The sequence below is a fragment of the Orcinus orca genome, chromosome 8 (genome assembly GCF_937001465.1).
Source record: "Orcinus orca chromosome 8, mOrcOrc1.1, whole genome shotgun sequence".
Classification (NCBI taxonomy): Eukaryota; Metazoa; Chordata; class Mammalia; order Artiodactyla; family Delphinidae; genus Orcinus; species Orcinus orca.
Window position 1 is genome coordinate 6,660,958 of NC_064566.1, and position 27,273 is coordinate 6,688,230.

Consider the following 27,273-nt stretch of genomic DNA (forward strand, 5'->3'; position numbering starts at 1 on the left):
ACAATGCAAGTGAGTGGGCCTCACCCCAAGACTTGGATGGTAGTAGCACGATTCCTGGCATGAAATAATGGCACTAGCACGGTCCCTGGCAGTAAATGATGATGATGATAATAATTACATCAATCACATTTATAATCCGATTTACAGTTTCCAGACCACTTTCACATTCTTCATTCCAACTTCCCACGCGTGGCAAGCTCGCTATGTGATTATTTCGTCCCATTTTACGGATGCAAACACTGAGGCCAGACCAAGCAGTGAGAGGCTCTGGAGTCTGGCGGCGGAGGTCTAGGTCTGCGCTTGAGGCCTGGGCGGGGCTGGGTGGGGCGGGGCGCCCGGCTGCTCTCAGGTGCGTCTGTCCGCGGGGGAATCCTTCGCTCCACCTGGGCGCGGCGAGGAAATTGCACCATGTATGGGCAGCTACGTCAGAGGGGGCGGACCCGCCGCTGTCTCTGGGGGCCGCCAAGTCCTCCCCTTTTGCCCAACAAAAGTCGGCTACTGGATCGTAGGAAGCGATGAAAAGTTCAGGGCGGACTGACAAAAGGCAGTGCGTCTGGAGAGGTGGAGCCCAGAGTTGTCCAGAGCCGCTGCGATACGCTCGCTCTCCGCTCCCACCCCCAGTGGAAGTGGTTCAGCCCGAGGACTTCTCATTCATAAAAAGAAAAGACTCCGCTAGGAGCGAGTGAGTCAGAACCGAAGCCGCCGACGCGGACCCCACAAAGCAGCCAGCCCAGGGCATGTTCCGAGACTACGGGGAACCCGGGCCGAGCTCCGGGGCCGGTGGTGCGTACGGCGGCCCGGCGCAGCCCCCGGCGACAGGCCAGCAGGTGAGAGGAACCCGACGCCTGGGATCCCCAGGTGGACAGAGCCTGGGACTGTGCGGGCCGCTCCCGCACACTCGGGGACTGGGACCGGGAACAAGGAGCAGGGAATGGGTCTCGGAGCAGTGGCAGCGGATTATGCCCATTCTCCGCTGTCTAAGGGCACTTTCTCCCCCACTCCCCAGCGGAACGGGCGCGGCGGGCGGAGCAAACATCTGCGAACATCCCCTCTCGCGCTCGTACCCCTTCCCGTCTCTGTCTGCTGTCTATCTGTCCCTCCGTCTCCGTTACCTTCTTTCCTTTTCCTGTTCACCGCTAATTTCTTTGTCCCATCTACGTCGGAAGGGGACCCCTTAGTCCGGGATTAGTCCTAGCCCCGACAAGATCAGAGAGGGTCTGATCCATCTCGGACTCACTTTCCGAGGTCCGGAGTCTGAGCCGCGGCCGCCGAGACGTCCCTACGCACGGGATCCACCGCCAGGCTAGCCCCGACAGACTGCGAATCCTCGGCAGTCTGTCTGTGATCATCCGTGTGCCTGACCGTTTGTTTGTCCCTCCCCACCCCGTCGCCAAGTCCTCATCCCCATCTCGGCGCAGTGGAGCCTGGTGGGCCCCGGGAGACTGGCCCTTGGCCCTTTTACGGGTTGGGGCCGGTGGAAACCGCGAGGTGCCGGAAGTGCGCGAGGTCCTGCAGCGGCAACTCCCGCGCCCCCGACTCTCGGCACCGAACGGCGTCCGCTGAGGGTTGAGGGGGGACCCGGGAGGCTGCAGGTGCCCATTTCCTGTCGAGGGGCCGTGAGCACGTGTCGCTAGGGGAGGGAAGGAGCGGCGTCCGTTCCGCCGAGTCACGGCGGCGAGTCACGGTGGCTGACTCACCCGGAGCGCCCCTCCCTTCCTGGCTCGGAGCGTCCCGGGCCCGGACAACCTCGGGAGCGGGAGATGCCGCCGGCGGCACCTCGGCCCGGAACTGGGGTCACTGGGTCACTAGGCCCGCAGCGCTGAGCCGGGGACACTGCTGTCCAGACTTGCCTGGGCTTGAACCCAGTTCTCCTCCGGAACACTGAGCCCCCATCTCAACCCATTCCTCACGTTTCTGGCTGAAAGTATCATGACAGGTAATACCTGGAGCGCATACTGTGCAGCCTTGCATTGTGATGGGCAGTTTCCACCTCATTTACTTTACCTCACAGAATCCAAGACCCCACTGATTTTAAAACCCACCATTATTTTGTGCCACTAATTTTTTTTTTAAAGTTACCAATTCAACTATGATTTCAGAGCTACTGAAGGAAACTTGTTAGCATCAGTGAAATGCTGTAATCCTCACCTATGACAATATTAAAAACAAGGAAACGGAGGCACATTGAAGTTAAATAATTCGCCCTGACAGCCAGTAAATGGCTGAGCTAAGATTAGAACTGGGCTAGCTTGAACTCAGAGCAGTGGCTCTTGCCCACCATGGCCCCTGTGTGTTGGGCACCTGCCAGTTACCAGGCTCTGTCACACACACATTCTCTCACCTGATTCTCACAGTCACCCTCGAAGTTAGGGGCTGTCATTATCCTCTTTATGTAGATGGGACTCAGGCAGGGTGCAAAAGTGGGTAAGAAGAGCCTGGCTGCCTGGATCCAAACCCCACTTCCCACTTATTGGCTGTGTGTCTAGGGACAACTGTTTTCCTGTCAGAAAATGAAGATACTCTTGTGCAAATTATATGAGTCAGTATTTGTAAAGTGGTTGGGACAGCACCTGGAATTCACACTTTATTACTGGAAGCCCCTCAATCCACAGAGACCTTATCCCTGGCCCTCCATGTCTTATCCCTCAGAAGTTCCACCTCGTGCCAAGCATCAACACTGTGAGTGGCAGCCAGGAGCTGCAGTGGATGGTTCAGCCTCAATTCCTGGGACCCAGCAGCTACCCCAGGCCTCTGGCCTACCCCCAGTACAGTCCCCCACAGCCCCGGCCAGGAGTCATACGGGCCCTGGGCCAAACTCCAGCAGTGCGTCGCCGGCCCTGTGAACAGGTAAGAAGCAGTGGCGTTTGCACGGGTTCTTGTGCCCACAGGGATGCTGAGGTGCAGAGCATAAGCTCTTGCCCAGAACGCAGGCTTAGAAGGGGCATGGGGAGAACAGACCCACTGGTGACTACTGGCCAAGACAGAAAGTGATGAGACCCCCTGGGGAGACCCAGAGGGCAAAGCAGTCACTTCTGGATCAAGGAAGGCTTCCTACAGGCCTAGAAGGATGGGTAGGATTTGAATAGAGAGAAAGATGAAAGAAAAGACATTCCAGGAAGAGGGGATGGCAGGAGAAGGAACAGAGGTAGCAGTGAGAACATGCAAGGTGTATGTGTGGAAAGTTGTGTGGACAGTAGAGGGTCTCCAGCTGCTGACAGGTATGGAGAGGGCGGGCTTATGCTGTCTATGTTGCTGGGAAGAGAACAGAAAGAGGAGGGTTCCCTTCAGCTACTCTCTGAGGCTCTGTTTCTTATCTCATTTAATCCTCACGAAAACCCTCTTGGGAATGAACTCTGGTATTCCCCATTTTACAGCCAAGGAAATGAAGGCACAGAGAGGTAGTCACTTGCCCAAGATCACACAAGTAGTGAGTAATGAGACAGGTCTGTCCAATTCTAAAGTCAGATCGTAACCACTAATCCACACTGTCTCACCAGGAGGTTAAGAGAAGGCTTGAAGCTTAGAGAGCTGGGAACTCTTACCTCCCAAACCACGGTTCTTAGCAGCACACTGCTAATAAAGTCCGTGCCAAAATAAATGAATAAGAGCTAGAGGGTCTTTAGGGAGTGGTTCCACTTTCCTCTCCCTGGGGCATTTTGGTATCTGAGACTATAGTGGGTGAGGTCTGCACGTTAAGGAGCTTGCTCTGACAGCAGGGTAGAGGATGGGGAAGACGTCAGGATCCTAACAAAGATGTGCCGTCGGCCAGGGGTGACTTCCCCAGAAACAGAATGGCTGGCTTTTGTGACCAACTGGAAGGAGACCATGGTGTAAGCCCCAGAGGCAGGCTCCTGGACTTCCTTCAGCCATGATCCTGGGTACTCCTAGACTGAGGCTGTGAGCTGTGAGTGGGGTCCTTTCGGGGGAGGTGGTCTCCATCAGCTGGCCTCTTTCTCAATGTTAAATAGAGTGAGTGGATTTTAATTTCTGCTCTGGAACCACAAACAAGTTATTCTTTCTTCTCTGGGCTTCAGTTCCTTACACGAAAAGTTGGGTTAAGAATCTTTATAAACAGATGTAGAGAACAAACGTATGGACACCAAGGGGGGAAAGCGGTGGGGTGGGGGGGCATGTGGGGTGGGATGAACTGGGAGACTGGGATTGACATATATACACTAATATGTATAAAATAGATAATAAGAACCTGCTGTATAAAAAAAATAAATAAAACTTAAATGATTAAAAGGAATCTGTGTAAAGCTCTTAGCTGGCACATAGTAGATTCCCGATGAACAACTACTTAGCAGCTCTCATTAGCCCCTCTTGGTGCTTACAGCCCCTGGGGAAGAGGAGACTCGGTTATCAAGAGACTGAAAAGAATGAGGGTCCTTTTAAAAAGAGTGGCCTGGTCCCAGAGGCTCAGGGGAGGAAAGGCCACTTATAGCTGCGGAATGAAAGAAAGCTTCCAGGAACGGCCGGGGTCGGGTGGGGAATCTTAGCTGAGCCTGGGAGAGGAGGAGGGTTAAGGTTTGTAGAAGGACGAGAAGGGCATTCCGAGAGGAATCATAGGAGGCAAAAGCTGGGTGCGAGGAGGAAATATGACTCATCCAAGCTTACTAAAGCGGGGAACCGGTCGGGGCGCAGAGGTCCCAAAACGCAGCCTGAGGGTGCCCCTGCGCTGCCATGCCCTCGGCCAGGCTCCTACCACTGGGCCAGCAGCACAGAGTCCACCTCACTGCTCTCTCTACCCTCCTCAGATCAGCCCCGAGGAGGAGGAACGCCGTCGAGTGAGGCGCGAGAGGAACAAGCTAGCCGCGGCCAAGTGCAGGAACCGGAGGAAAGAACTGACCGACTTCCTGCAGGCGGTGAGCATCGGCGAGTGCGGAGGGTGCCCAGGTCCCGGCCCACCCAACCTCAGAAGGCCCCCAGTTCCCAAGAGCCCGCGGGGCCGCAGGGGGCGCCGGTATATGAAGTCCCCTGCCCCACCCCCGGCTCCCTGTCGGAGGCGCACTCCGACGAGGAAAATGTGATTAAAAATTAATTGCAGCGCGTCTCTCTCTGAACAGAGAAGAGCTGAAGCTGGGACCGACAATGTCCTTCGAAGATGCCCCCCGAGCCTGATGGGAGTCGTGCCCATTTTCTCCCATCGACTCATGGGAGTTGTAGTCCAGACTTGCTGGAGACTCCCCACTCCCCCCCGCCCCCTCGCCACCACCACCCACCTTCCGCGCCCCAACCTTCCAATCACTACCACAGTGGGAGGCTCCGCGGTATTCAGCCCTCATCCTCCTGACTCCTCTCCTGATCGTCCACAGGAGACCGACAAACTGGAGGACGAGAAATCCGGGCTGCAGCGAGAGATTGAGGAGCTGCAGAAACAGAAGGAGCGCCTGGAGCTGGTGCTGGAAGCCCACCGCCCCATCTGCAAAATCCCGGAAGGGGCCAAGGAGAGCGAAACCAGCGGCACAGGCGGTACCAGTGGCACCAGCAGCCCACCAGCCCCCTCCCGCTCTGTGCCTCGTATCTCCCTTTCCCCAGGGCCTGTGCTTGAACCCGAAGCATTGCACACTCCCACGCTCATGACCACACCCTCCCTGACTCCTTTCACCCCCAGTCTGGTCTTCACCTACCCCAGCACACCGGAGCCCTGTGCCTCAGCCCACCGCAGGAGTAGCAGCAGCAGTGGGGACCCCTCTTCTGACCCCCTTGGCTCCCCAACCCTCCTGGCCTTATGAGGCACTCCAGCCCCCACTCCCTGCGGGTGCTACCCTCACCAATATTTCCCTGCCCATTGGTCCAGCTGGCCTGGACCATATCTCATGTCCAACCCCAGCAGATTCTTCTCCATCCCTCCAGATGAGACTGGGCATATTTTGCTTCCTGGTAGTGCCAGCTTGGGGCTACCAAAGCTGCCCACTCTTTCTCTAGAGCTGGTCTCTCTAGCACAATTTGCACTAAGTCAGAGACAAAGTGGTTCCTGTTTGTTGGAGAAAATTCCGGGCAGCTCCCAAGGGACTTTGTAGATTCTCAGAGGTCCTCTAGAGCCCTAAACCCCTGCAGATCACCCCTATAGTCACCATCACCCTCTTCCTGTGATTCACCCAACCCTACCCCTGACAGGAGGTGATGCTCTACCCGCCGAGAACACTAACTCACCCAGCCCCACTGCCAGCAGCACCAGGTTATTGAACCAGGACACTCTGCCAGCCCCTCATAAGTGGAACAGCTCAGGAGGTGCCAGAGGTTTCTATGATGAGCTGACCTGCAGCCCCAGCTCTGAGAAGACTTTAGCTCCAAGCCTCCACAGCGTGGGCAGCTGCTATTTATTTTCCTAAAGAGAGTATTTTTATACAAACCTGCCAAAACGGAATAAAAGGCTTGCAGCTCTAGCCTGCTCTCATTGGACCCAGAGGCTAAAGGGAGAAGATTTGGAGCCAGAAGCCCTAGGCTCCCATTTCAGCTCCACCAATTCACTACATGACCTTGGACAAATTCTTTGATATTTCTGGACCTTGATTTTCTTATCTGACAAGTGAGGCTACGTCTGTTCTGCCTCAGCTCCAGGACTGAGAGGAGGCACAGAAGTGCTATGAGGTGCCAAGCCAAGAGGATTACCATCCTCCTCCTGGTGGGGGCCCACAGTACTCCCACAGGAGGGCACTGTTATGCCCCTTCCAGCCTCCCGGGAGGCGGCTGAGTGGGTTTCAGGCCCCCAACACCTGCTTCCTGCCCCATTGTCTTGGACAGGAAGGAGCCGGGAAGGGAGCTGGAGCCACTTCAGGGGCTGGATTACGGCCTGTCCTGGGGCCTGATGGGGGGAGCCAGTGGCTTACCACGGTCCCACATCCCGCCCCAGGATGCAAGTAATGGGGGAGTCAGACACCTTAGTTCTGCAGTCCCTCCAGATGGGAATGGTACCCAGTCTCAACGTCCCCGCCCTCGTCCCAACGCCGGCGAGTCCCAAACAGACGCTGCCCCAGCCATGGGCTCTGCTTCCGCCTCAGTTTATTAGCCTCCACCCAGCCCCCAGCAAGTCCCTCCGCTCCAGCCTCCAGTCCCCCTCCTGCCCCGCCAGCGAGCGCCAGGGGCCCTCCTCAGTGTTAGGGTTTCTAAGTCCATGCCAGCGGCCCCTCGTGCGCAGCGGGGGCGGCGTCCGGGTGCCGAGGTCCACCGCAATCTCCGCGCTGGAGGAGCAATCCGGGCGGGCGTCGGCGCGAAGCTGTTCCCTCAGTCATCTGGGGAGCAGGCCAGGGGCAACTGATCGGGGCTGCCCACGCTGCCGGTACTGGAGCTTCCATCGCCCAGGTCACGGGGACCGCAGGGGGGCAAGGCCAGCTCGGGTGTCGGCCCAGGGCCAGAGCCCCCCGAGCCGCCGGTACCGCCGCGCGGGCCCCACTCCTCGCCCAGCGCCAGGCAGAGCTCCTTAAGGGCCAGGTTCTCCCGCAGCAGCTCCTCCTGGCGGCCTTCCAGCTCGGCCAGCTTCTGCCAACAACCGCCTAGATCCTCGCGCACGGCTCGGGATGCTTGGGTCCCGAAGAGCTGCCACTGGCGAGCGGCTCGCCGCCCTCGCTGGCGCTCCGAGTCCAGGAAGCAGCAGAGGTCGCGCAGCTCGCGGTTCTCGGCCTGTAGGCGCCGGTTGAGCTGCTTGAGCTCGCGTATCTCGCCCAGGTGACCCTGTAGCTGCCGATTCACCTCCTGCATGAGGCGGCCGCGCTGCACCAGAGCCGCCAGACGCGCCGCCTCCTCCCGCCGCAGGCGCCGCACCAGCTCCTCCTTGCCCAGAGCCGCCATCTCTTCATCCGTCAGCTCCTCCAGGCCGCCCGTCTCGGCCTCCATGGCTGCTCAAGCCTCTGGAGCATCGCCTGCCCGCCGCCGCGGCCCAGGAGCCCCACGACGAGCTCCTCGCCGCTGGGGCTCAGGCACCCGCTCCGCGGACAGGCTGTGGTAGAGATAGCTTAGGCTGCAGCAGCCGCGCGTGGGTGGGCACGCGGCGGGGCGCGCGCCGGGTCGGGACTGCATGGCGTCAAGGAAGAACAGCCAATCCGAGCCAGCTCCCTCGGAAGGGGCGGTGCCTAGGAGCCGGGAGCAAGGCCCTTCCCCGCCCACTCTGGACCGCGGAGTCCCCGACGCTCGCGGACACTCGGTACCCGCGTCACCGACCTCCGCGGCAGTCAACAGCAAACTAGAAGCTTCGTATCTTCCAATTCGAAACCTCCTCAAGCTCGAGCTCCCTCTGAGAACCAAGATTCGGGGGTCGGCCCCCGACTTTCCTGCCCACCCCCGGGCGAAATCCAGACGGATCGCCTTTTCTTCCTTCCTAGCTTTGCTCGAACTCAAGAGTCTCGGCTCACTGAGCATCGCTCCCAGTCCACGGAAACATAAGTCCAAACGTCCTGGCTCACCATCAGCCTATTCTCCTTCTCACGGACCGTGTCCTGCCCAGTGGGAGGGCCATACAAGGGATTCTTTTGTTCAATAAACTATTATTGTATGTAAGGCTTATAGAGAAACAAACTTGATCAATATCCTTATACTGTCCTTAAAGAGATCGTAATCTGGCAAAGGAGACGAGCTGCGTTAAACAAAAAGCAAATGGAAGAAGAGCACATTTTGAGGGACCGCCCCCTACCTGCAAAAGGTTTCCCAAAAGAGGTGATATCCGAGGGGCCCTGAAAGATGCATAGGACTTTGGCAAGTAATGAGAGAGCTATTTCAAGGAGAGGGAATAGCATGATGAAAATCGCTGGGGTCTGAAAGAGGCTTGCTGCTTTGGAAACCGTGAGAGTAGCTTGTTTTTTGGGTTTTTTGTTTATTTGTTTGTTTTGGAAAGGCAGGTGCTTAGAGAAAGTGGTAAGAGAGGAAGGGAGGTAACAAAGGTAATCAGAAGCCAGATTTTTAAGAGTTTTCAATACCAGGCTGGAGCGTTTACACAGGCCAGTAAGAATTTAAGCAGGAGAGTAACATTTTTAAATATGCATTTTGTAAAAAAGGTTGTTTGGACGGCTTTGTGTGGGATGGACCACAGGGAGGGGATGTAGGCAGAGAGATTACTAAGACCACTGTGTCAATGGGCAAGGAGAGCTATGCAGAAGGAGTGGGCTGGGACAGTGCCAGTGGGGGTGGAGAGGACAGAACAGATACTAGAAATATTCAGGAGGCAAATCGGCAGAACTGAATGTAGGGAGAGAGGAGTCTGGAAGAAAGCCCACGTTTCTGGTATGAGAACCGCGTGGATGGTGGGGCTGTCACCAAGATAGGCACGCAGGAAAGAAACAGATTCGGGAGACCGACAGGTCTGTCTGGCTTTTGAAGGTCCTGTGGGGGACAGAGTGGAGTCACACATAGGTGGCCGTCTGGATGTGGACTTGCAGACAGAGCTCTAAGCTGCAGAATAAGAGAGGTCATTAGTGTGTGGGGGGGAGGTGGTTAAAACCATGGGAACAGGTGCCCCATGTTCAGGAGAGGGGCTCGTCTGCAGGATGGACTGAGGGGCTCCCACCCAGCAAGGGCACTTGAGGATGAGCCAGACACCTTTTTTTCAGAGAAAAGACTTAGGATAGAGCCCAGTGGAGCCCCTAAATTTAGGATACAGGTCAAAGTAGGGAGGCCCCGAAAAGGGCAGAGAAAAACCAGAAGGATGTGAGGGTAGAGGTTGCCGGGATAGGTCAAACTGGCCGGAGACCTTGACTCTGGACGCCCTCCCGCTAACCTGGCCGGGGTGAGGGTGGGGTGGGGTGGGGACTGAGAGCCTGAGATTCCCCCTCCCGCTGGGAGGAGGGCGGGGCTACTCCACTGCCTCCGTCTCCGCCTCTTTCCTCGCCGCTCCTGCCCCGACTCGCTCTGTCCCGGAAGTGGTCCTTTTCTGGCTCCGGGTGCCGGGAGCCCAATGCCTGTGCTCACGGAAGTGGCCCGGCGGCGGCGCGCCGGGCCCGGGCAGTGCTTGCTCCTGCTGGGGCGCTGCGGTAGCGCCCGGGTCCCGGCGTCGCCATGACCAGCGAGCTGGACATCTTCGTGGGGAACACGACCCTCATCGACGAGGACGTGTATCGCCTCTGGCTGGACGGTTATTCGGGTCTGTGGGGGACCGTCTGTGGGTGCCGGTTTGGCGGAGCTGTTGTTTTGGATGGGAGAGCGGGCAGAGCCAGGAATAGGCATCCTATAGGGCAGTGGGCAGAGGCCTGGGAGTACCGAATACCTAGGGGTCGGGGCTGGAATCCCTGAAGGGCCTCTGGGGTCGGCGGGGCGGGGCCTGATGCTAGCGCTCACTTCCTAGTGAGCGACGCGGTGGCCCTGAGGGTGCGCTCGGGAATCCTGGAGCAGACCGGCGCCACAGCAGCGGTGCTGCAGAGCGACACCATGGACCACTACCGTACTTTCCAAATGCTTGAGCGCCTGCTACACGCCCCGCCCAAGCTGCTGCACCAGCTCATCTTTCAGATCCCGCCCTCTCGACAGGCGCTGCTCATCGAGAGGTGCTCACCTGGCGGGATGGTGGGGACGCCAACCAGTCTGGCCATATACCCATTTTGCAGGCTGAAAATGAGGCCCAGGGAGGGACGGGGCTTATCTAGGCCGGGAGAAAGTTGAGAGCAGAAGGGGCCAAACCCAGGTCCTGCCAGTTCTCCTTTCGCCTCCTTTATGGAAAGTCAGCAGTGTCCCCTGACTCCTCACAGGTACTATGCCTTTGACGAGGCCTTTGTGCGGGAGGTGCTGGGCAAGAAGCTGTCCAAGGGCACTAAGAAAGACCTGGATGACATCAGCACCAAAACAGGCATCACCCTCAAGAGCTGCCGGAGACAGGTGGACACCACACTCATCTGCAGCCCGCCCCTTCACACCATCCCTTTGGTCACTGCCCCACCTCCAGGCTCCTCCAGCACCTCGGTGGCAGTGGCTTCATATCCACTCTGCTTTCTTTTTGGCCCTTCCAAGCCATCCCCTACTCTTCAGCCAGAGTGGCCTCTCAGAAGCCCAGATCTGACCTTAGCTTTCCTGGGGCTTAGCCAGGAGGGTCAGTTTCAGCACAAATTAGTGAAGAACTGGAGAGCATGATGCTAAAATGGGGGTGAATTTATTGATAAGAGTGAGTAAACATGTATCCAAGGCAAGATGGCAGAAGCTGGTGAACACTTGTTGAATTGATAACAGGTATTAATAATTAATAGTTTGTTGAAGGAATAACAGATGCTCCATCAGTGTCTGTTGACTGGATAGGTGGGTAGGTGATAGAGGGACGTTCACTAAACAGCTTATTGGGTGAGCAACCTCTGACCAGTCCTCTCTCCTCTAACTACCCTGCAGTTTGACAACTTTAAGCGAGTCTTCAAGGTGGTGGAGGAAATGCGGGGCTCCCTGGTCGATAACATCCAGCAACACTTCCTCCTGTCCGACCGGCTGGCCAGGTGAGGGGCCAGGTGAGGGGCTAGATGAGGAGCCAGCTGCCTCCCCCTCCTGCACACTCCTTCCTTGCCCCCTGAGGCTGGTCCATATTCCCCACACCAACCCGCTTGACCTCCTGGCTGGGCTGGGGGGATGGTTATCCCACTCCTGGTCTGTACTTTGGATCAGACTGGCCTGGGTTTGAATCCCAGCCCGGCCATTCACCAATTGGGCTGTTGCGAGGTGCCACATGGAAAGCCCATGACGGCACAGCCCCTGGGGCTTAGTATGTACTCAGTGAATGGTAGCTGTTACCCTGTGGTCTCCCACTGTGTCCCTTAGGAGACCTGGGCTGAAACCTTCTCTTTCCCCAGATGAGGAGGCCCAGAGAAAAGTGACTTGAAACACATCACACAGTGAGTTAGGGTAGAGAGAGGCCAGAACTCGGATGCCCAGCCAGTGTTGCAGGTGGGAGCTGCTCGCTAAGAAGGAATTTCAAGCCCTGATGGGCCCACTCTCCCCTCTCTGCAGGGACTATGCAGCCATCGTCTTCTTTGCCAACAATCGCTTTGAGACAGGGAAGAAAAAACTGCAGTATCTGAGCTTTGGGGACTTTGCCTTCTGTGCTGAGCTCATGATCCAGAACTGGACCCTTGGAGCCGTCGGTGAGGCCCCCACCGACCCAGGTGCCTGGACGCCTCCTCACCTTCTCAGGGCCTGGCTTCCCACCAGCGGTTTCTCCTGCAGGCCCCCGTTCCCAGCATCCTTTCTTCTTCAGGGCCCCTCCCCAGCCACTTCTGCTCCCAGTCCGGTGTTCCCACCCACACGTCTGCAGACAAAGGGCCCACGGCTTCCCTATGGCTTGGGGCCAGTCACTCCACGTCCCTCACACTCCACTTGCTCTTTTGTCTCATGGGGCGCAATGAGGTGGTGGGGGAGGAAGGCTCGGGATGTCACAGGAGGGGTTTTTATCTCCCACCCCAACTCCCTTCATGGACCTCACTCAGACCCCCAGGCGGATGACATGGACATGGACTTAGACAAGGAGTTTCTCCAGGACTTGAAGGAGCTCAAGGTGCTTGTGGCTGACAAGGACCTTCTGGACCTGCACAAGAGGTGACCCTTGGGGTCTATGGGGCGGGGCCTGAAGTGGGGCCCAGGCGACTCTGGGCTTGACCCTGTCTCCCTGCAGCCTGGTGTGCACTGCCCTCCGGGGAAAGCTCGGGGTCTTCTCTGAGATGGAAGCCAACTTCAAGGTCTGTGGCCCAATCCAGCCTCTGTCCCATTGGCATCGTCAGCCTCCAGAGCACTGTCCCCTCCGGGCAGCTCTGCTCATGCCTGAGATTGACGGGCAGGTGGCGCTGCTGCTCCCTCTGCCTGCCTGTGAAGGGGGAGCCAGCTCTTAAACAATGGGGAGTTATTTGATTGAGGGAGGTGGATAGATTTGGGCTCAGCCCCCAGCCTCTTGGGCAGAAGGCAGAACTCCCAGGCTCCCTGCCCCACAGAACCTGTCCCGGGGGCTGGTGAATGTGGCCGCCAAGCTGACCCACAATAAGGATGTCAGAGACCTGTTTGTGGACCTTGTGGAGAAGGTGAGCTGTCCTGCCCGCTGCCCTCTGATCCCCATCCTGCCCTGTCCCTGGGCTGTACCAGTGCTATATGTTACCTCGGACCCACAGTTCGTGGAACCCTGCCGCTCCGACCACTGGCCGTTGAATGATGTGCGACTCTTCCTGAATCAGTATTCGGCATCGGTCCACTCCCTGGATGGCTTCCGGTGAGACACCCCAGGCTTCCTCACTCTGCCGGCCTCCTTCTGGGGCCTAGCCCTCCTGCAGACTCAGAGTTCCCTGTTCTGTCGCCCTGGAGGTGGAAGTCTGTGTTGACTAGAGTCTCAGCTCCACCTCTTGGAAGATGTGACCCTGACTTTGGACAGGTTCCTTAACCTCTCCTTTCCTCAGTCCCCTCGTACATAAGCTGGGGGTGATAATAATGAGGATCATAGGAATACTGTGAGGATCAAACAAGTGAGGGTGTAGAGAGCACTTACAGCAGTGTCATGACACGAGGGGCATACAGTAAACGTCAGCCGATCCCGTTACTGTTACCATTGCAGGCACCAGGCCCTCTGGGACCGCTACATGGGCACCCTCCGTGGCTGCCTCCTGCGTCTCTGTCATGACTGAGGCCCCCTCCCCCTGCCCTGCCCACATTGACAATAAAGTTGCCATGACTTTGGAGGAGGCTGTGAGTGGGTACAATTATGGGTCCGCGTGTGGGAGTGTGTGCAGGTTGCACGCGTGTGTCTCTGAGTGTCACAGTGTCTAAGGATGTATGTGTCCGTTGGCCCCGCAGGGACTAGGACATGTCAGAGAATGTTATCTATGTACTCCCCATCTATTTCCCCACCCCAGCTGAGTCCACTCCAAAGACAGGGGTCTTGTCTAGGTTTATTCAATCCGTAGCAGAAACACTGGGAGAATAGGCAAAAACCTTGGGGTGGGGTGGGCAGGGAGGTAGCTGGCACAGTAGGAGAGAGCTGGGGGGCAGCCAGGTGGGCTCAGGGAGGGCAGGAGACTTGGTGCTTCTTAACGGGTTTGTCCACTCTGGCAGTGAGTGGGTACTTGGTGATGCCGCAGGTATTACTCCCTCGATGCAGCCGGAAATAGCCCTAGGAAGTTAGGGGACATCAGGGCCAGTCGGCGGGGAGAGGTCTGTCCGGCCCTGTCCTCCCGCCCCCAGTAGATCACACTCACCTCCTCACCCCAGTTGGCCCCCCAGGAGTTCTTCAGGATCCAGTATGGGTTGGAGTAGCGAGGATGAGGATGAGACCGGGATGAGATTGCCTCTGCCTGCCTCCCCTCCACCGACTTGCTTTTACCAAAACCCACCAGCAGGACAGAATGATCCACAAGCTGGGGGTCACAGGTGGTAGATGTGGCCTTGATCACACCCTTCTGGTATTGCTGCAGGGGCAGAGAGGCTGAGTCGGGGGCTACCTCCCCTATATACCCCTCCCCCCAGTTCCCTACCTTATCCCACCTGCAGTAGCTTCATGTTGATGGTCACAGTGATGGGGCCTTGGGTGGCCAGGTACCTGGCGATGCCTGGGGGTGGAATGTGCCGTCAGGCCCTGCCTGTCCTGTGCCCCCTGCTCTCGGCTCATGGGTGTCTCTATCTCTTTCTCTTTCCCACGCCCAACCCCCCGCCCCCAAATCCTTCCATCTCTGTCTGTAGCCCTGTCTGTCCTGGTCTGTCTGTCCCTGTCATTCTCCCCCCTGGGCCCGCCCATGTGTCTCCATCCTGCCCATACTCTGCTCGCAGGGCTGCAGCATGATGAAATCCTGGATCCAGGCCACCTTCTTGTGCTTCTTAGCCTGGCATCTGTGGGGTTTGCTGTTCCCCTTGAATGGGTAGTCCTTATCACTGGCCAGGCCACCTGGACATGAGCAAGGCCCCGGAGGAGACTCGGCTCAGCTCCAGAACATCCCACCCCCCACCCCCCCGACACACACACACACACACACACACACAGCTGCCCCGAGAGACAGGCACTCACTGTTGTTGAGGACAGTTACGAACGCATCCCAGACGAAACCGCCCTTGCAGCCATTCCCACAGCGGTCACAGTCGAGCAGCTCTGGTGCAAGCAGGGACAGTGTGGGTGCCCGGGCCTCAGGCACCCCCGCCTCAGTCACACAGGTCCCCTCCCCCAGCCATACCTTGCACAGAGACTTCCAGAGATTGATCGTATTTGATGGCCCACAGGGCCTCGATGTTGCCCGCTGCTGCCATGGCCCAGCAACAGTTGCAGTTTTGCTAGTGGTAGAAGGATGGGGGTGGGGGTAGGGAATGCAGGCCTTGCCCCTCCCCTCCCCCTCCTGCCACCAGGGCTGGATTGGGCCAGGCCGCATGGGGGCAGATACCTGATTCCTGATGGGTGAGATGATGCCAGCCTTCTTCCGCCAGTCACAGGTCAGGGGCACTGACTGCCCCCACTCTTCAGACCCTACCTTTTGGCTCACACTGGGGGCCTCTCCAGCCACCCTCTGATGCCCATAAAGCTGGCCAAACTCCTCCTCTGGGAGACAGATGGGGCCCCCAAATTTTGCAGTTTTTACCCCCTCTCCCCCACAGTCTGCCTCTCACTTCAGCCATCCACATCCTCAGCCATCTGAGTCCCCCTAATACCCTGGGAGACAGAAAGGCAAGGGTACTGAGGCCTAGAGAGAGGCCAGGTTCCTTGCTGGGGTGCACTCCCCTGCACCTGCTGCCTCCCCCTGAGCTGGGTTGCGACCCCGGCCTCCGGAGTTCCTGCCCCTGATCTCTGATTTGGGCCAAGCACCCAGGCCTCTGGTCCTCAGAGTCCCTCTGGGAAACAAAAGCCAAAAACCTGCCCTGTCCATCTGCTAGTATCCCTGGAGAAGGTTCTGCTTCCCCACCTACCACCTAGGGGCCAGGAGGGGGTCCCGGTACCTGTGAGGTCACTGAATGGAGTCACCCCAAACTCAGCTGTGCCCAAGTCCTCCTCTTGCAGCTGCTGAGCCTTGGCCAGGTTTCGGGCAAAGATGTCCAGGCGGCGAGCATGCTCTAGACCAAAAGGAGGTTGTCCTAGGCTGGCTTCCAAGCCCCCAGGGGTAGGAAGTGGTCACTGGCTTGGCTTCTCATCCACACTCGCCCAGGTGAGCACTGGCTGTGTTTCCCGTGGTCCTTGCAGGCCCTGCTACAGACACCTGGGCCAAGGAAGTGGCTCCCCAGCGCCCCTAGGGTTGGGTTTTCCTAGGAAGCCAGAAGAGGGGTATCTCCGCCCACCTGGGGGAGAAGCCAAGTAAAGGGTCGGAAGGCAGAGTGACTCAAGGGAAAAGTGGATGGTTAGAGATCGGCATCCTGCCAGGTCATCGCTCTCTGTACTTCACATCTCTGACCGCAAGTCTGTGGCTGGAACGAGGCGGGGGAGGGTGGGGTACAGGTCCATGGCACAGGAAGTCTGGGCTGAAAGGTGCTCACAGACCATCCCCCTATAGGAGATGAGATCCAGAGGGCAGGGGCAGGGCTGGCAACTCCTGGGGGTGGAGAGGGAGTCCCCAGCTTGGGGACAAAATGGGTATCCTTGGGTGTTTGCTGAATGAACTCATGACTAGATGGCGGCCTCCTGCCTGCTGCCTGCAGTCACAGGAAAGTGGCTCTGGAGGTGAAGGATCCTCTTGGACCAGTCAGACCCCCAACAGCTGCTGCCTCCCTCCAGGTTCGTAGCCAAGGATGATCCTGTCCCCACTTGTGCATTTGGGAAACCAGGGAGTACACCCCCAGCCCTGTCACTGTCCTGCTGAGTGGCTTTGGCCAAGCACATTCCCCACCCTGTGGCTTGATTTCCTTGTCTCTTAAATGGGAGAAGGGGGGTTGGACCGGAGACATTTGCGCCCCGTGATACCTGCTGGGTGTGAGTAACTCCGGTTGTACTGGATCTGGAACAACGTGAAGACCTCTTTCAGCTCCAGAGGCTGGGGACCTGGGTCCTGGAAAAACAACCAAGGGCAGTGGGGAGGCGGAGAGGTGAGGAGTCATTGCTGGGACCACACCTCAGCTCCCAGATGTGCCAGGACTGGGTTAGGGGAGCAGCCGGTTCACCCCCTCTTCTCCCTGTGTGGGCCTGGACGCGTCAATCACTTCTCCAGCCTCAGTTGCTCCCTCTGAGAAGTAGGAGCAAAGCACTGTTTCTGAGGGGGTGAGCCCCAGGCATGGGGAGCAGGCTGGGGACGCTTACCTGGCCCCTGAGGGAGCTCTTGATGCCTTGGGCCAGGCCTGCCACCAACAGGGCCAGGAGACAGGAGAGATGGACAGTTAGTGACATGACGCCGCAGACCAGAGTGTCAGCGGCAGGAAGCTATGCAGACCAAGGTGGAGGGGCTGAGAGGGTGGAGCTGGAGAAACCACAAAGGGGAAACCAGGCTGCGAGGGGGAGGAGGACCCCCGAGCACAAGAGGCCTTCAGGCTTTTGTCCCTACATGGCCCCCTGCCTTCCTGTACCCTGCTCCACCCCTTTATTCAACAGAGGCTCTCTGCCCATGCTGTTCTGGGCGATTCTAGGGATATGGAGATGGATCTGTCCTTAAGGGGACAGGAGGAGACAGATCCTAAGTGGGCAGTCACAATATAAGGCCATCAGTGCCTTGAGCGGGAAACAGGGGGCTATGGAAGCCACAGGCCCTGATGACTGGGGGGATGGGTGGTGGTCAGTGGCCCCCAGAGAGCATTCTTGTTCATCCTATTACAAAGCTCAGTCGGCTCAGAAGTCACCTCCAAGCAGCTCACCCATCCTGTGGTGTAACCTGCAGCTCCTTGAGCCCCTGCTGTGCCTGTGCCTACTGGGCGTCTGCGTCCCAACCGCACCGGAGGTATCTGCCTTGCTTGTGTCCTCAGCACCCAGGAAGGGGCTGGGCACAGAGCTGGCTCAGTGGGGATTTGTTGACTGAGCGATTGGTCGTCATGGGTTTTAAATAGAAAAGTTCAGGGTCCGGGGGACAGCAAGTGGCATCTACTACCTCCTTCTGTTCTTCATTCCTATCAGTCTGGGGATGGGGATGAGGGGTGTGGGTGGGCCTGAGGGGGCGGAAAGATAGCAGGGTTGGCATCTCAGACAGAGTAAGGCCGGAGGCTAAGGGCTGGGCAGGGGTGTTCACACCTGTTACTTCTGCCTTGGTTTTAAGTGGGTCCTTGGGCTAGGGAGCTCCCATATGGGCCTCCAGGCTGGCAACCAGCACCCAATACAAGAGATGGGTGAGAAAAAAGCTGGCTTTCTTGGGGTTCCATGGGGATGGGAGCGACGGGAAGGGATCCATCCACTCATGAGCTCACCATCTCTTTTCTTCATTCATTAGGAATCTTCCCAAAGCTGTGAGATCCCGTTTTGCTGCACCCAGCCCCCGCCCCCCCCACCCACACACCCCGGATAGTAAGCCAAGGGACTCCTCTATTTGGAAAAAAGAGTGATGCTGCCTTTATTAAAATACAGTAGACAGACCATCCACAGAGGGGTACCTGGCTTCATGATTCTAGATCCCAGGCATGTGTCCCAAGCTGCTTCTGGCTGTGTGTGACCTATGGCTAAAGCCCCATGTCAGCCCTCAGAGCTGGAGGTTCACATAACAGCTTTATTGAGGTATAATTCACATACCATAAAGTTCACCATTTATAAGTGTACAATTCAGCGGTTTTTCACGTATTTGCATAATGGTGTAACCATCACCACTGTCTAATATCAGAGCATTTTCATCACCCGAAAAGAAACCCCATACCCATTAGAAGTCATTTCCCCATTCCCCTTCCCCCGGCAAACACTCATCTAGTTTGTCTTTCAGATTTGCCTATTCTGGGTATGTCATATAAGTAAGTGGAATATGTGGCCTTTTGTGTCTGGCTTCTTTCAACTAGTGTACTATTTTCAAGATTCATCCATGTTGTAGCATATATCAGTACTTCATTCCTTTTTATGGCTGAATAACATTCCACCGTGTTACCATTTTTTGCTTATCCTTTCATCAATTGATGAACATTAGATTGGTTCTATATTTTGGTTCTTATGAATAGTGTTGCTATGAACACTGTACAGATTTCGTGTGTGTGTGTGTGTGTGTGTGTGGATTGTGTTTTCAATCCCCCTGGGTATATACCTAGGATTGAAATCGCTGGGTCACGTGGTAACATTTCTGAGGACCTGCCAGACTGTTTTCCACAGTGGCTGCCCCATCTTACATTCCCACCCACAGTGTATGAGTGTTCCAATTTCTCCATCTCCTCGCCAGCACTTGTTACTGTCTGTATTTTTGGTTTTAAAGAACTATTATTTTTAGGCTCCTTCCCCGCACGTTGGGGGATGGTGCTGGGAAGGATTTGGGGGTGGCGAGGTGCTCTCCAGTTCACACTGCACCCGGAAGGCTCACCCCAGGACCCACCGTTAAGTCCTCTCCTCTCCCCCGGCGGGGCGATAGTGAAGATAAACAGGGGTGGGAAAGGGAACCGAGGGCTCGGCAGTTCCCACACCCTGTCTGCCTCCAGGCAGGGGACCCCTAGACACGCAGCCCTTTCCCGTCTGGCCCCGCCCTGAGACGTGGCCAGGGCAAGACCCCAACCCCTTCCTGGGAGCCAGCTCCGCCCAAACTCCTCCCCTTAGGGCTCTCCCTCTGCTTGGGAGAGGATGCAGAAACCCGGGGACTGGGGGCGGGGTGTGTGTGTGGGGTCGGGGGACGCTGTTGGGAGGATGGCCAGGAAGGCGATGGCACCGGACCCTGGCGTCCTGCACGCCCGAGTTCGGCCCTGCCCGCCTTCTCAGGGGCTTCCATTCATTCTGGGCCAGAAGTGAACTGCCGCCCCCGCCCCAAACTGAGGTAGCCTCTCGGACTGAGGGCTCGCAGGAGGCCGTTCTGGAGTGAAGGGACCGCCTGGCTGAAGACAGCCCTGGGGATGGAGAGGAGAAGGGACCGAGATGGACACTTCTGGACCTGGGAGCGTCTTTTCTTAGGGCGAGGGTCTGGTGACCCTGGACGAAGTTCTGGTATTTCCAGAGTGACTGTCCGCGTGCACAGAATAACATTCTGGAGGCTGCAGAGTGAGGATCTGGAAGTCCCAGGATTAGGTGGGGTCTAGGTCCCCAGGATGACATTCTGGGAGGCGCAGAGTCTGTGGGCCCCGGCCTTAAGTGCACAGGAATTCTGGGGGCGCAGATTAGGTAGGGTCTAGGTGCGCAGGATGACATTTTGGGGTGCGCAAAGTGAAAGCGTGGGGGCTCCTAAGTGAGTCGGGGGCCTGGCATCAGGGCCAATGCCCCCAGGATCGGGCGCTAGGGGACCCTGGCCCGGCGCCGGGAGGCGGCTCCGGGAGGCGCCGCGGGGGACCGGGTGGGGGCCTGCGGCCGGCTGGGGGCGGAGAAGTGGGGGGTCGGGGTCCCTCCCCCTGGCGCGGGCTCAGGAATCCGCTGAGGGGCGGGCGGAGGCGCCGGGGTGGGCCGCGCCGCGGCGGGCGGGCGGGCGGGGGGCGCTTCCTGGGGCCGCGCGTCCAGGGAGCTGCGCCGTCCGCCTGTCCGTCTGCCGCAGGCAGTGCCGAAGCCAGCCGAGCCGCCGGAGCCGCGGGCCGCGGGGCCGTCGCGGGCCCAAGTGAGTGGCCGTCCATGGGGGGAGGGCGCGAGCCAGAGTCTCGGCCGAGTCGCGTCAGCAAGGAGCCGAGAGGCCCGCGCTCCTCGGCCGGAGCCGCTGGGGGACCGGGCGGGGGCGGGGCGGCCCCGGGCGTGTGGGCCCTGAACCCCGGCCTGCGTGAGGAGTCGGCCCTCGGCCCTGGGAGGCTCCGGTGCCCCAAGCACGGTTCCGGGCAGGAGGCGACCGGGGCCACGGCTCTGAGTCCTGGTACCGGGAATGCGGGCTGCTGCGGCAGAGGCGCCCTGACCCCCGCCCACCATCCCCCAGCCCCAGGATGCTCCCCTTCGCCTCCTGCCTCCCCGCGTCTCTACTGCTCTGGGCGCTGCTGCTGTTGCTGTTGGGGGCAGCGTCTCCCCAGGATTCTGAGGAGCCCGACAGCTACACGGTGGGGACAGTGGGGTCACTGGCCTGGGCTGAGCAGGGCAGGGACACAGAGACCAGGATCCTGGGGTGGCTGCTGCTGGGGAAGATTCTCCCCTCCCCTGGTTGGTGGAGCAGCTGGGGCCATTGTTTGGAGCAGGCGGGGAGGGTGGCCAGGCTTGGGCCCTGGTCTTGGCCTGGTCAGCTAGAGGCGGCCAGGGGTGACCACTGGCCACCTCTGGTCCCCTTGTAGGAATGCACAGACGGCTATGAGTGGGACCCTGACAGCCAGCACTGCCGGGGTGAGGATGCTTGGGGGACTGACTCACCCCTGAGAACCGGGAAGGGGATTGCAACCCCACCTCCAAGAGCTGCTCTGTCTCCTGCCCAGCTCTGCCTGGCCGTGGCCAGCTCTGATTCTCAGGGGGCCAGCTCGGCTAGGGGTGGAGAAACCATCCAGGCCCCTCCCTCTCAGAGAAACCCAGGACACCCTGCCCGCCCCCCTCCCCACCCCCTCAGGAGTCTAGAGAGCAACAGGGCGCTGTCCTGGATACCTCCTCTAATCACTGTCCTATCCAGCTTTGTCCTATCACGGCTCCAGGAGAGCAGTGCCTGCGGGGGTGGGTAAGGAGGCCTGCACATCACTGTTAGGCTGAGTCAGGGCCAGGGCTTTGGGGAGGGACAGAGACCCTCTTGGGGGCAAGAAAATGGGGGTGACTATAGGAACAACTGCTCCACCATCAGCCCGGGCAGGCCCTGGGAAGGGGTCCTGGGCAGGCAGCCTTAGCTTCTTGAGTAGAGAGGGAAGGCCCTGCCCAGGTCACTCAGCTTAGAGAAGGCTGAGATGGGCTCCTGCCTCCCACCCCCTCCACGGCCGGCCCAGGAGACTGGCTGTGCCCAGCAGGCCCCTCTCCGCAGATGTCAATGAGTGCCTGACCATCCCGGAGGCCTGCAAGGGGGAAATGAAATGTATCAACCACTATGGGGGCTACTTGTGCCTGCCCCGCTCTGCTGCTGTCATCAGTGACCTGCATGGCGAGGGACCACCACCACCAGTGCCCCCTGCTGAGCACCCCAACCCCTGCCTCCCGGGCTATGAGCCCGATGAGCAAGAGAGCTGCACGGGTGAGTAAGGGTCACCCTGGCACTGAGGCTTCCAACCCTTCTACTGAGCGTCTCTCACTGCATCTTAAAAACTTACACCTCATGTTCCTCCCTTGCTCAAGAGCCTCCTCAGGGCCACTAGGATAACATCCAGACCCTTGTCCAGACCCTCACTTTGCGTGGGGCCTGCTGCAGGGGGCCCCAGCTCCTGTTACACTGCCCAGCCAGCCTCTGGGACCCTCACCTTGACTGCTGCAGACGTACTGCAAGAGCTCTGCCTCTCAGCCTCTGCCCCTGCCCCTTCCTGGTCTGCACCCCACCCGTGGGTGCCTCGGGCCTTGGAGGAAGGCCCTGGAATCTGTGCTCCTGGGAGTATGGGCAGGGCCTTATCCTATGCTTCCCTGGCATGAGGTCTCCCAGCGTAGGGGTGCCGTTCTCATTGGCTCCAAGCTGGTAAACTCTTATTTGTGCTGTTGGGCGGGTCCACGTGTTCCTGTTGTGGGTGCATCAGTCACCCACACATCCATGTAAGTGGTACCTGACCTGTGTGCTCCCATACTGAGGTGTCTGTCGTGTCGGGTGGTGCATGGGCTGCCAGGCGGGGGCTGAGTGGTGTCTCCTGCAGACGTGGACGAGTGTGCCCAGGCCCTGCACGACTGCCGCCCCAGCCAGGAGTGCCATAACCTGCCTGGCTCCTACCAGTGTACTTGCCCCGACGGCTACCGCAAGATCGGGCCCGAGTGTGTGGGTGAGTCTGGGGAGCGGCCTTTCTGGTCCCTGCTCTGTGCCCATGATCTGGCTTTCACTCTAGCACCTGATCCCCGTTCCAACCCACCCCCAGGTTTCACCCCAGTCCCCTGCCACCTCTGCCTTACTGTCCCCAGACACAGGACTGTGTGCATGTATGTGTGAGTCCTGGCTGATCTGGCCCAGCCCAGACACAAGCAAGACTACAGGTGATGAGTCCCAGCTGGCCTGGGCCGCACCTGACATTTGCCCTCTGCTGTCCTTCCCCTGCCTCCATCCCAGATATAGATGAGTGCCGCTACCGCTACTGCCAGCACCGCTGCGTGAACTTGCCTGGTTCCTTTCGATGCCAGTGCGAGCCGGGCTTCCAGCTGGGGCCCAACAACCGCTCCTGTGTGGGTGAGGCCGGGCTGGGCCAGGCTCCTGGGTCCTGCGCAGGGTGGTGTGTGGGTGGGGAGCTCCCTTCCTGACCAGCCCAGGGGCAGCGGGGGCTCTGGGCTGCTCCTCGGCTTTCACCCCTCCCCCTCTTCCTGGCACCCCCAGATGTGAACGAATGTGACATGGGGGCTCCGTGTGAGCAGCGCTGCTTCAACTCCTATGGGACCTTCCTGTGTCGCTGCCACCAGGGCTATGAGCTGCACCGGGATGGCTTCTCCTGCAGTGGTGAGAGCTCCACCCCTGCCGCGTGTCCCTCCACTGGTCCCCCAGGCCCTGTGTCATGCTGCACCTCCTGCCACACAGCCCTCCCCTTGATGCCTCCACGTCCCGTCCATCCTGCACCCATGTGCCTCCTGGTACTCCACCCCAGCTGGTGGCTGGGCATCTACAGAGCTGCCCACCTGGTGGGGAAGGCACAGAGGGGAGCAGTCAGATCCCCACCGAAGCTCAGTAGGGAGACTGAACGAAGATGTAGGTGCCCCCCTCCCTGGGAATCAGGCTGATGTGCGTGCGAATCCTGGACCAGGGCAAGTCACTCTTCTCTCTGAGTCCATTTATTCTTCTGTAGAATAGGTTGTCTTGAGAATTAAGTGAGAAAACGACGACAGACTTTTTCAAGTCCCAAGCAGCAACGCTTTAAAGTGAATTAGCATTTATTGAGAAACTGCCCTGTGCAGTATGCTTTCCTTACATATTTGGCCTTATTTAATCCTGCCAACAATCCTATGAGATAAATAGCAGTTTTTCCTCCTCTGCAAATTGACATAATACTTCCCTCAAGTTTTGTTGGGAGGATTACAAAAAATAAGATAAAATACTTCAGTGAAGAGAGATTGAGTGACTTGCCCAATGGGGCTAGGGCTCTATCTCACTCCATGTCAACCGGCCACGTGCCCTGTTTCTGTTATGCTTTGTGCTTTGCTGGCGAGGAAGGCCGCATTGGTACTTGGCTAGGTGCCGGGCAGCATAAGGGGCACAGAGGAGAAAACCTGGCTCCTGCCTCTGCTGCTCGCAGTTGGCAGGAGGTGACTGTAATTGGGCGGATTGTAGGTTGCAGGATTCGGGCAAAGTACTGAAACCCAGAGCAGGCTGGGATGCCTCGAGGGCTCATCAGTCTAAGCCACTGATTTTATTGACAGGAAAACTTAGGTTCCCCAAACTCAGTCAGTAGGATATAAAGCCAAACCTCTAGATTCCCAGTGCTCTCATTTAGTATCACCTTATAGTCCTGGGGCAAAGAGAGATCTGTGAGCTGGGCAGTCCTTTTTTTTTTTTTTTGCCATGTGGCTTCTGGGATCTTAGTTCCCGGACCAGGGATGGAACCTATGCCCCCTGCAGTGGAAGCGCGGAGTCTTAACCACTGGACCGCCAGGAAAGTCCCCTGGGCAGTTCTTTCTTGAACCCTCTGTCCGCTGCTGAGTTCCGCAGGGCCTGTCTCTTCTGCTTCTTTCTACACTGAGCCTAACCTGAGGCCAGGCTCAGTCGATGAGATGAGCATGTGTGGGGCTGAGCTGGAGGACTGCGGCAGCCCAGTCCTCAGCCCCGCCCCCCTCCCCCTCCACCCTCAGATATCGATGAGTGCAGCTACTCCAGTTACCTCTGCCAGTACCGCTGTGTCAACGAGCCAGGCCGCTTCTCCTGCCACTGCCCGCAGGGCTACCAGTTGCTGGCCACGCGCCTGTGCCAAGGTACAGGTTGCCCTGGTGCAGCGGGCAGGGTGGTGTCAGGGGCTGGTGGCCTGGTATCCGGGTTCCAAGCCCCTCTCCCCCGGCACAGACATTGACGAGTGTGAGTCGGGTGCGCACCAGTGCTCTGAGGCCCAAACGTGTGTCAACTTCCACGGGGGCTACCGCTGCGTGGACACCAACCGCTGCGTGGAGCCCTATGTCCAGGTGTCGGACAAGTGAGTCAACTCGACACCAGGCCATAGCAGAAACTACAACTCCCAGAGGGCTCTGCGGCTGACTGGCGCCTGTTCGGGCTGCCGAGTGCTCTGAGGGCCGATGGGAGTTGTAGTCCAACTAAACCACACATGCTGTTACAGCAGGAGTGGGAGGATCCTTTTGGGATCCCTAATTCTGGGGGTGGGCCAGATTTGGAGGATGGGCTATGACCTCATTCGTGTTCCCATCTCGGGGTCTCCAGTCGCTGCCTCTGTCCGGCTTCCAACCCCCTGTGCCGGGAGCAGCCCTCGTCCATCGTGCACCGCTACATGAGCATCACCTCGGAGCGGAGCGTACCAGCCGACGTGTTCCAAATCCAAGCGACCTCCGTCTACCCTGGCGCCTACAATGCTTTTCAGATCCGTGCTGGAAACTCGCAGGGAGACTTCTACATTAGGGTAAGGCTTTCCCTTAACCCCATCCCTCAACTGACTTGCATAATCCAAAACTGAATTCCAGGAAACCTTAAGTGGGAGACGCAACTATGCCACCATGCCCCGCCTCTTCTCTGTGTCCCTCCCCACAGGGGTCAGAATTTCTGTAGCAAGGTAGAAGTGTTATAAATTCCCTTGGTACAAACTACAGATTGTTAAATACAATTCTAGCAAGGCACTCAGACACTGGGGTTTGAGTCCCTGTGCTGGTCTGCGTATCTGGCTTCAACTGCTTCACCCTTAGGACAAAGGACTAGCATGAGAGGCTGGAGGTAACAGACACAGCAGAGTCTGGGAAGGGCAAACAAGTGGAGCTGGATCTTGGAGACAGAGGCAGCAGGGGTTGGCACAGGGACCTGGGGTCTGAGAATCCAGCTCTCTGCTGGTGGAGGTGGGAGGAGGGCAGGGTCTGGATGTGACACAGTGAGAGGGGTGTTAAGGGTTTGTCTGGTACCAGTGCTGGTTTTCTCTTTCTGGAATTGAGTGCTTTGAAGGGGAGTCTGCCTGCTCCAGGTCACCAAAGGCCCCACTGCTCCCGAGTCTCACACCTGGTCCTGAATCAGTTGACCGTGGTTAGACAAAAGAAGAACTAGCTGGAAAGGGTGGGAAGAGCACCAGTGGGATGTTTCTGAGGGCAGGAGCCCGGGTGCAGATGTCGAGGGAGTCACAGGTCTGGATGAGCGCCTGGGGTCCCAGGCTGACCAGGGCTCTCTCCACTTCACAGCCAACTGGTCGTGGATACCAGACTCAGGGCAGGGAGGTGATGGCGGAGTAGGGTCCTGGTGCGTAGGTTGACGCGATCTACATGTCCCCCCACCCACTGTACCCTGCAGCAAATCAACAATGTCAGCGCCATGCTGGTCCTCGCGCGCCCTGTGACAGGCCCCCGGGAGTACGTGCTGGACCTCGAGATGGTCACCATGAACTCCCTCATGAGCTACCGGGCCAGCTCTGTACTGAGACTCACCGTCTTCGTGGGGGCCTACACCTTCTGAGGAGTGGGCGGGGGAGCTCTCAGGGAGGGGGAGGTTCCCTGTAGCCGAGGAGCCTGGGCCTCAGGGATGACTGTGTTCTGCTAAAAAGGGAAGACGCTGTTGTGAAGGGTAGAGAGAGAAAGGCAATAAAGGGAGAAAGAAGGAGTCCTGGTGGCTGAGGTGGGTGGGTCACACTGCAGTGAACCCCAGAGTGGGGAAAGGGCAGGCTCATGGGAGGCGGGCCACGTCCACCTAAAGGCGGGGGGTGTCTCTGTCCAGGCTGAAGGGCTCCATTGACAGGAGCTGGGAGCTGCATCCCCAAGACTGGAACTGGCCTATATACCATGGGCATCAGAATCACCCTGAGGAGGGAAGAGGTAATGAGGCTGCAGACTCCAGGCCACAGCCCAGAAACGTGGGGTTGGCTGCTCTGCAGTGGCCCGAACAATCCTGCTCTAGACAGTGCCAGGAGGCCCTGGGTTTCAATCCTAGCTTGGTCTCAAACGATCACTCCCTGAGCCTCAGTGTTCCAATCCATAAAATGAGGCAACTGGACTGTCAGCGCTTTATAAACTTTTCTTTTCCTAGCTACAGAACTTCTTCTCAAAGGAAACTTTATTTGATCAGAGAACTCTGATGACATAAACTAGATTCAAAGTTGCAACGCCTCACTGACTTCATCTCCCTGGCAGTCTCAGTGCCCTGC

At 58.1% G+C, this 27,273-nt stretch overlaps 5 protein-coding genes across 9 annotated transcripts; 3 read left to right on the forward strand and 2 right to left on the reverse strand.

Annotated features, from left to right (window-relative positions):
• Positions 1–475: 475 nt before the first annotated feature.
• Positions 476–6,387, forward strand: FOSL1 (FOS like 1, AP-1 transcription factor subunit). Of its 2 annotated transcripts, none has more exons than XM_004264385.4 (4): positions 476–827; positions 2,650–2,847; positions 4,758–4,865; positions 5,316–6,387. In XM_004264385.4, the coding sequence occupies exons 1-4, from the start codon at positions 738–740 to the stop codon at positions 5,733–5,735; spliced, it is 816 nt and encodes a 271-aa protein (XP_004264433.1). In that variant the 5' UTR covers positions 476–737; the 3' UTR covers positions 5,736–6,387. The 2 variants fall into 2 exon arrangements, with proteins under 2 accessions (XP_004264433.1, XP_033272824.1); XM_033416933.2 differs by lacking the exon at positions 476–827 and adding an exon at positions 1,585–1,936.
• Positions 6,388–6,988: 601 nt separating this feature from the next.
• On the reverse strand, positions 6,989–8,251 carry CCDC85B (coiled-coil domain containing 85B). Its single transcript, XM_004264386.4, has one exon. It carries the CDS (start codon positions 7,834–7,836, stop codon positions 7,228–7,230), a length of 609 nt encoding a protein of 202 aa, XP_004264434.1. The 5' UTR covers positions 7,837–8,251; the 3' UTR covers positions 6,989–7,227.
• A 1,607-nt stretch (positions 8,252–9,858) lies between these two features.
• Positions 9,859–14,755, forward strand: FIBP (FGF1 intracellular binding protein). 4 transcript variants are annotated; one of them, XM_049713318.1, is made up of 10 exons: positions 9,859–10,072; positions 10,274–10,472; positions 10,674–10,800; positions 11,302–11,402; positions 11,911–12,065; positions 12,387–12,495; positions 12,572–12,635; positions 12,885–12,971; positions 13,059–13,156; positions 14,617–14,755. In XM_049713318.1, the coding sequence occupies exons 1-10, from the start codon at positions 9,988–9,990 to the stop codon at positions 14,714–14,716; spliced, it is 1,125 nt and encodes a 374-aa protein (XP_049569275.1). In that variant the 5' UTR covers positions 9,859–9,987; the 3' UTR covers positions 14,717–14,755. The 4 variants fall into 4 exon arrangements, with proteins under 4 accessions (XP_049569275.1, XP_049569276.1, XP_004264430.1 ...); XM_049713319.1 differs by having other exon boundaries at positions 9,860–10,072; positions 11,911–12,044; XM_004264382.3 differs by lacking the exon at positions 14,617–14,755 and adding an exon at positions 13,496–13,617 and having other exon boundaries at positions 9,860–10,072.
• CTSW (cathepsin W) lies at positions 13,818–17,260 on the reverse strand. The gene is made up of 10 exons (XM_004264381.4): positions 17,144–17,260; positions 16,811–16,895; positions 15,856–15,969; positions 15,306–15,460; positions 15,102–15,198; positions 14,939–15,019; positions 14,693–14,818; positions 14,422–14,486; positions 14,136–14,345; positions 13,818–14,050 (listed from the first exon to the last, which is right to left on the reverse strand). The coding sequence occupies exons 1-10, from the start codon at positions 17,228–17,230 to the stop codon at positions 13,940–13,942; spliced, it is 1,131 nt and encodes a 376-aa protein (XP_004264429.1). The 5' UTR covers positions 17,231–17,260; the 3' UTR covers positions 13,818–13,939.
• Positions 17,261–20,378: 3,118 nt separating this feature from the next.
• On the forward strand, positions 20,379–27,227 carry EFEMP2 (EGF containing fibulin extracellular matrix protein 2). Its single transcript, XM_004264380.3, has 11 exons — positions 20,379–20,528; positions 20,835–20,952; positions 21,181–21,229; positions 21,846–22,052; positions 22,657–22,779; positions 23,061–23,177; positions 23,322–23,441; positions 24,785–24,904; positions 24,993–25,119; positions 25,362–25,557; positions 26,427–27,227. The coding sequence occupies exons 2-11, from the start codon at positions 20,842–20,844 to the stop codon at positions 26,586–26,588; spliced, it is 1,332 nt and encodes a 443-aa protein (XP_004264428.1). The 5' UTR covers positions 20,379–20,528; positions 20,835–20,841; the 3' UTR covers positions 26,589–27,227.
• Positions 27,228–27,273: the final 46 nt, after the last annotated feature.

Bases quoted from the DNA above. Each gene is read 5' to 3' on its own strand.
- CCDC85B (XM_004264386.4), bottom strand. From the start codon at position 7,836: ATGGAGGCCGAGACGGGCGGCCTGGAGGAGCTGACGGATGAAGAGATG.
- CTSW (XM_004264381.4), bottom strand. From the start codon at position 17,230: ATGTCACTAACTGTCCATCTCTCCTGTCTCCTGGCCCTGTTGGTGGCA. The intron at 15,199-15,305 runs GTATCTGCCCCC...TTCTACCACTAG, and splicing joins TCTCACCCATCAGGAATCAG to CAAAACTGCAACTGTTGCTG. The intron at 14,487-14,692 runs GTATGGGCAGGA...TTCCACCCCCAG, and splicing joins GCTGCAGCCCTGCGAGCAGA to GCATCGCCAGGTACCTGGCC.
- EFEMP2 (XM_004264380.3), top strand. From the start codon at position 20,842: ATGCTCCCCTTCGCCTCCTGCCTCCCCGCGTCTCTACTGCTCTGGGCG. The intron at 21,230-21,845 runs GTGAGGATGCTT...CCCTCTCCGCAG, and splicing joins TGACAGCCAGCACTGCCGGG to ATGTCAATGAGTGCCTGACC. The intron at 22,780-23,060 runs GTGAGTCTGGGG...CCTCCATCCCAG, and splicing joins GATCGGGCCCGAGTGTGTGG to ATATAGATGAGTGCCGCTAC.
- FOSL1 (XM_004264385.4), top strand. From the start codon at position 738: ATGTTCCGAGACTACGGGGAACCCGGGCCGAGCTCCGGGGCCGGTGGT. The intron at 2,848-4,757 runs GTAAGAAGCAGT...TACCCTCCTCAG, and splicing joins GTCGCCGGCCCTGTGAACAG to ATCAGCCCCGAGGAGGAGGA. The intron at 4,866-5,315 runs GTGAGCATCGGC...GATCGTCCACAG, and splicing joins TGACCGACTTCCTGCAGGCG to GAGACCGACAAACTGGAGGA.
- FIBP (XM_049713318.1), top strand. From the start codon at position 9,988: ATGACCAGCGAGCTGGACATCTTCGTGGGGAACACGACCCTCATCGAC. The intron at 10,073-10,273 runs GTCTGTGGGGGA...CTCACTTCCTAG, and splicing joins CTGGCTGGACGGTTATTCGG to TGAGCGACGCGGTGGCCCTG. The intron at 12,496-12,571 runs GTGACCCTTGGG...GTCTCCCTGCAG, and splicing joins CTTCTGGACCTGCACAAGAG to CCTGGTGTGCACTGCCCTCC.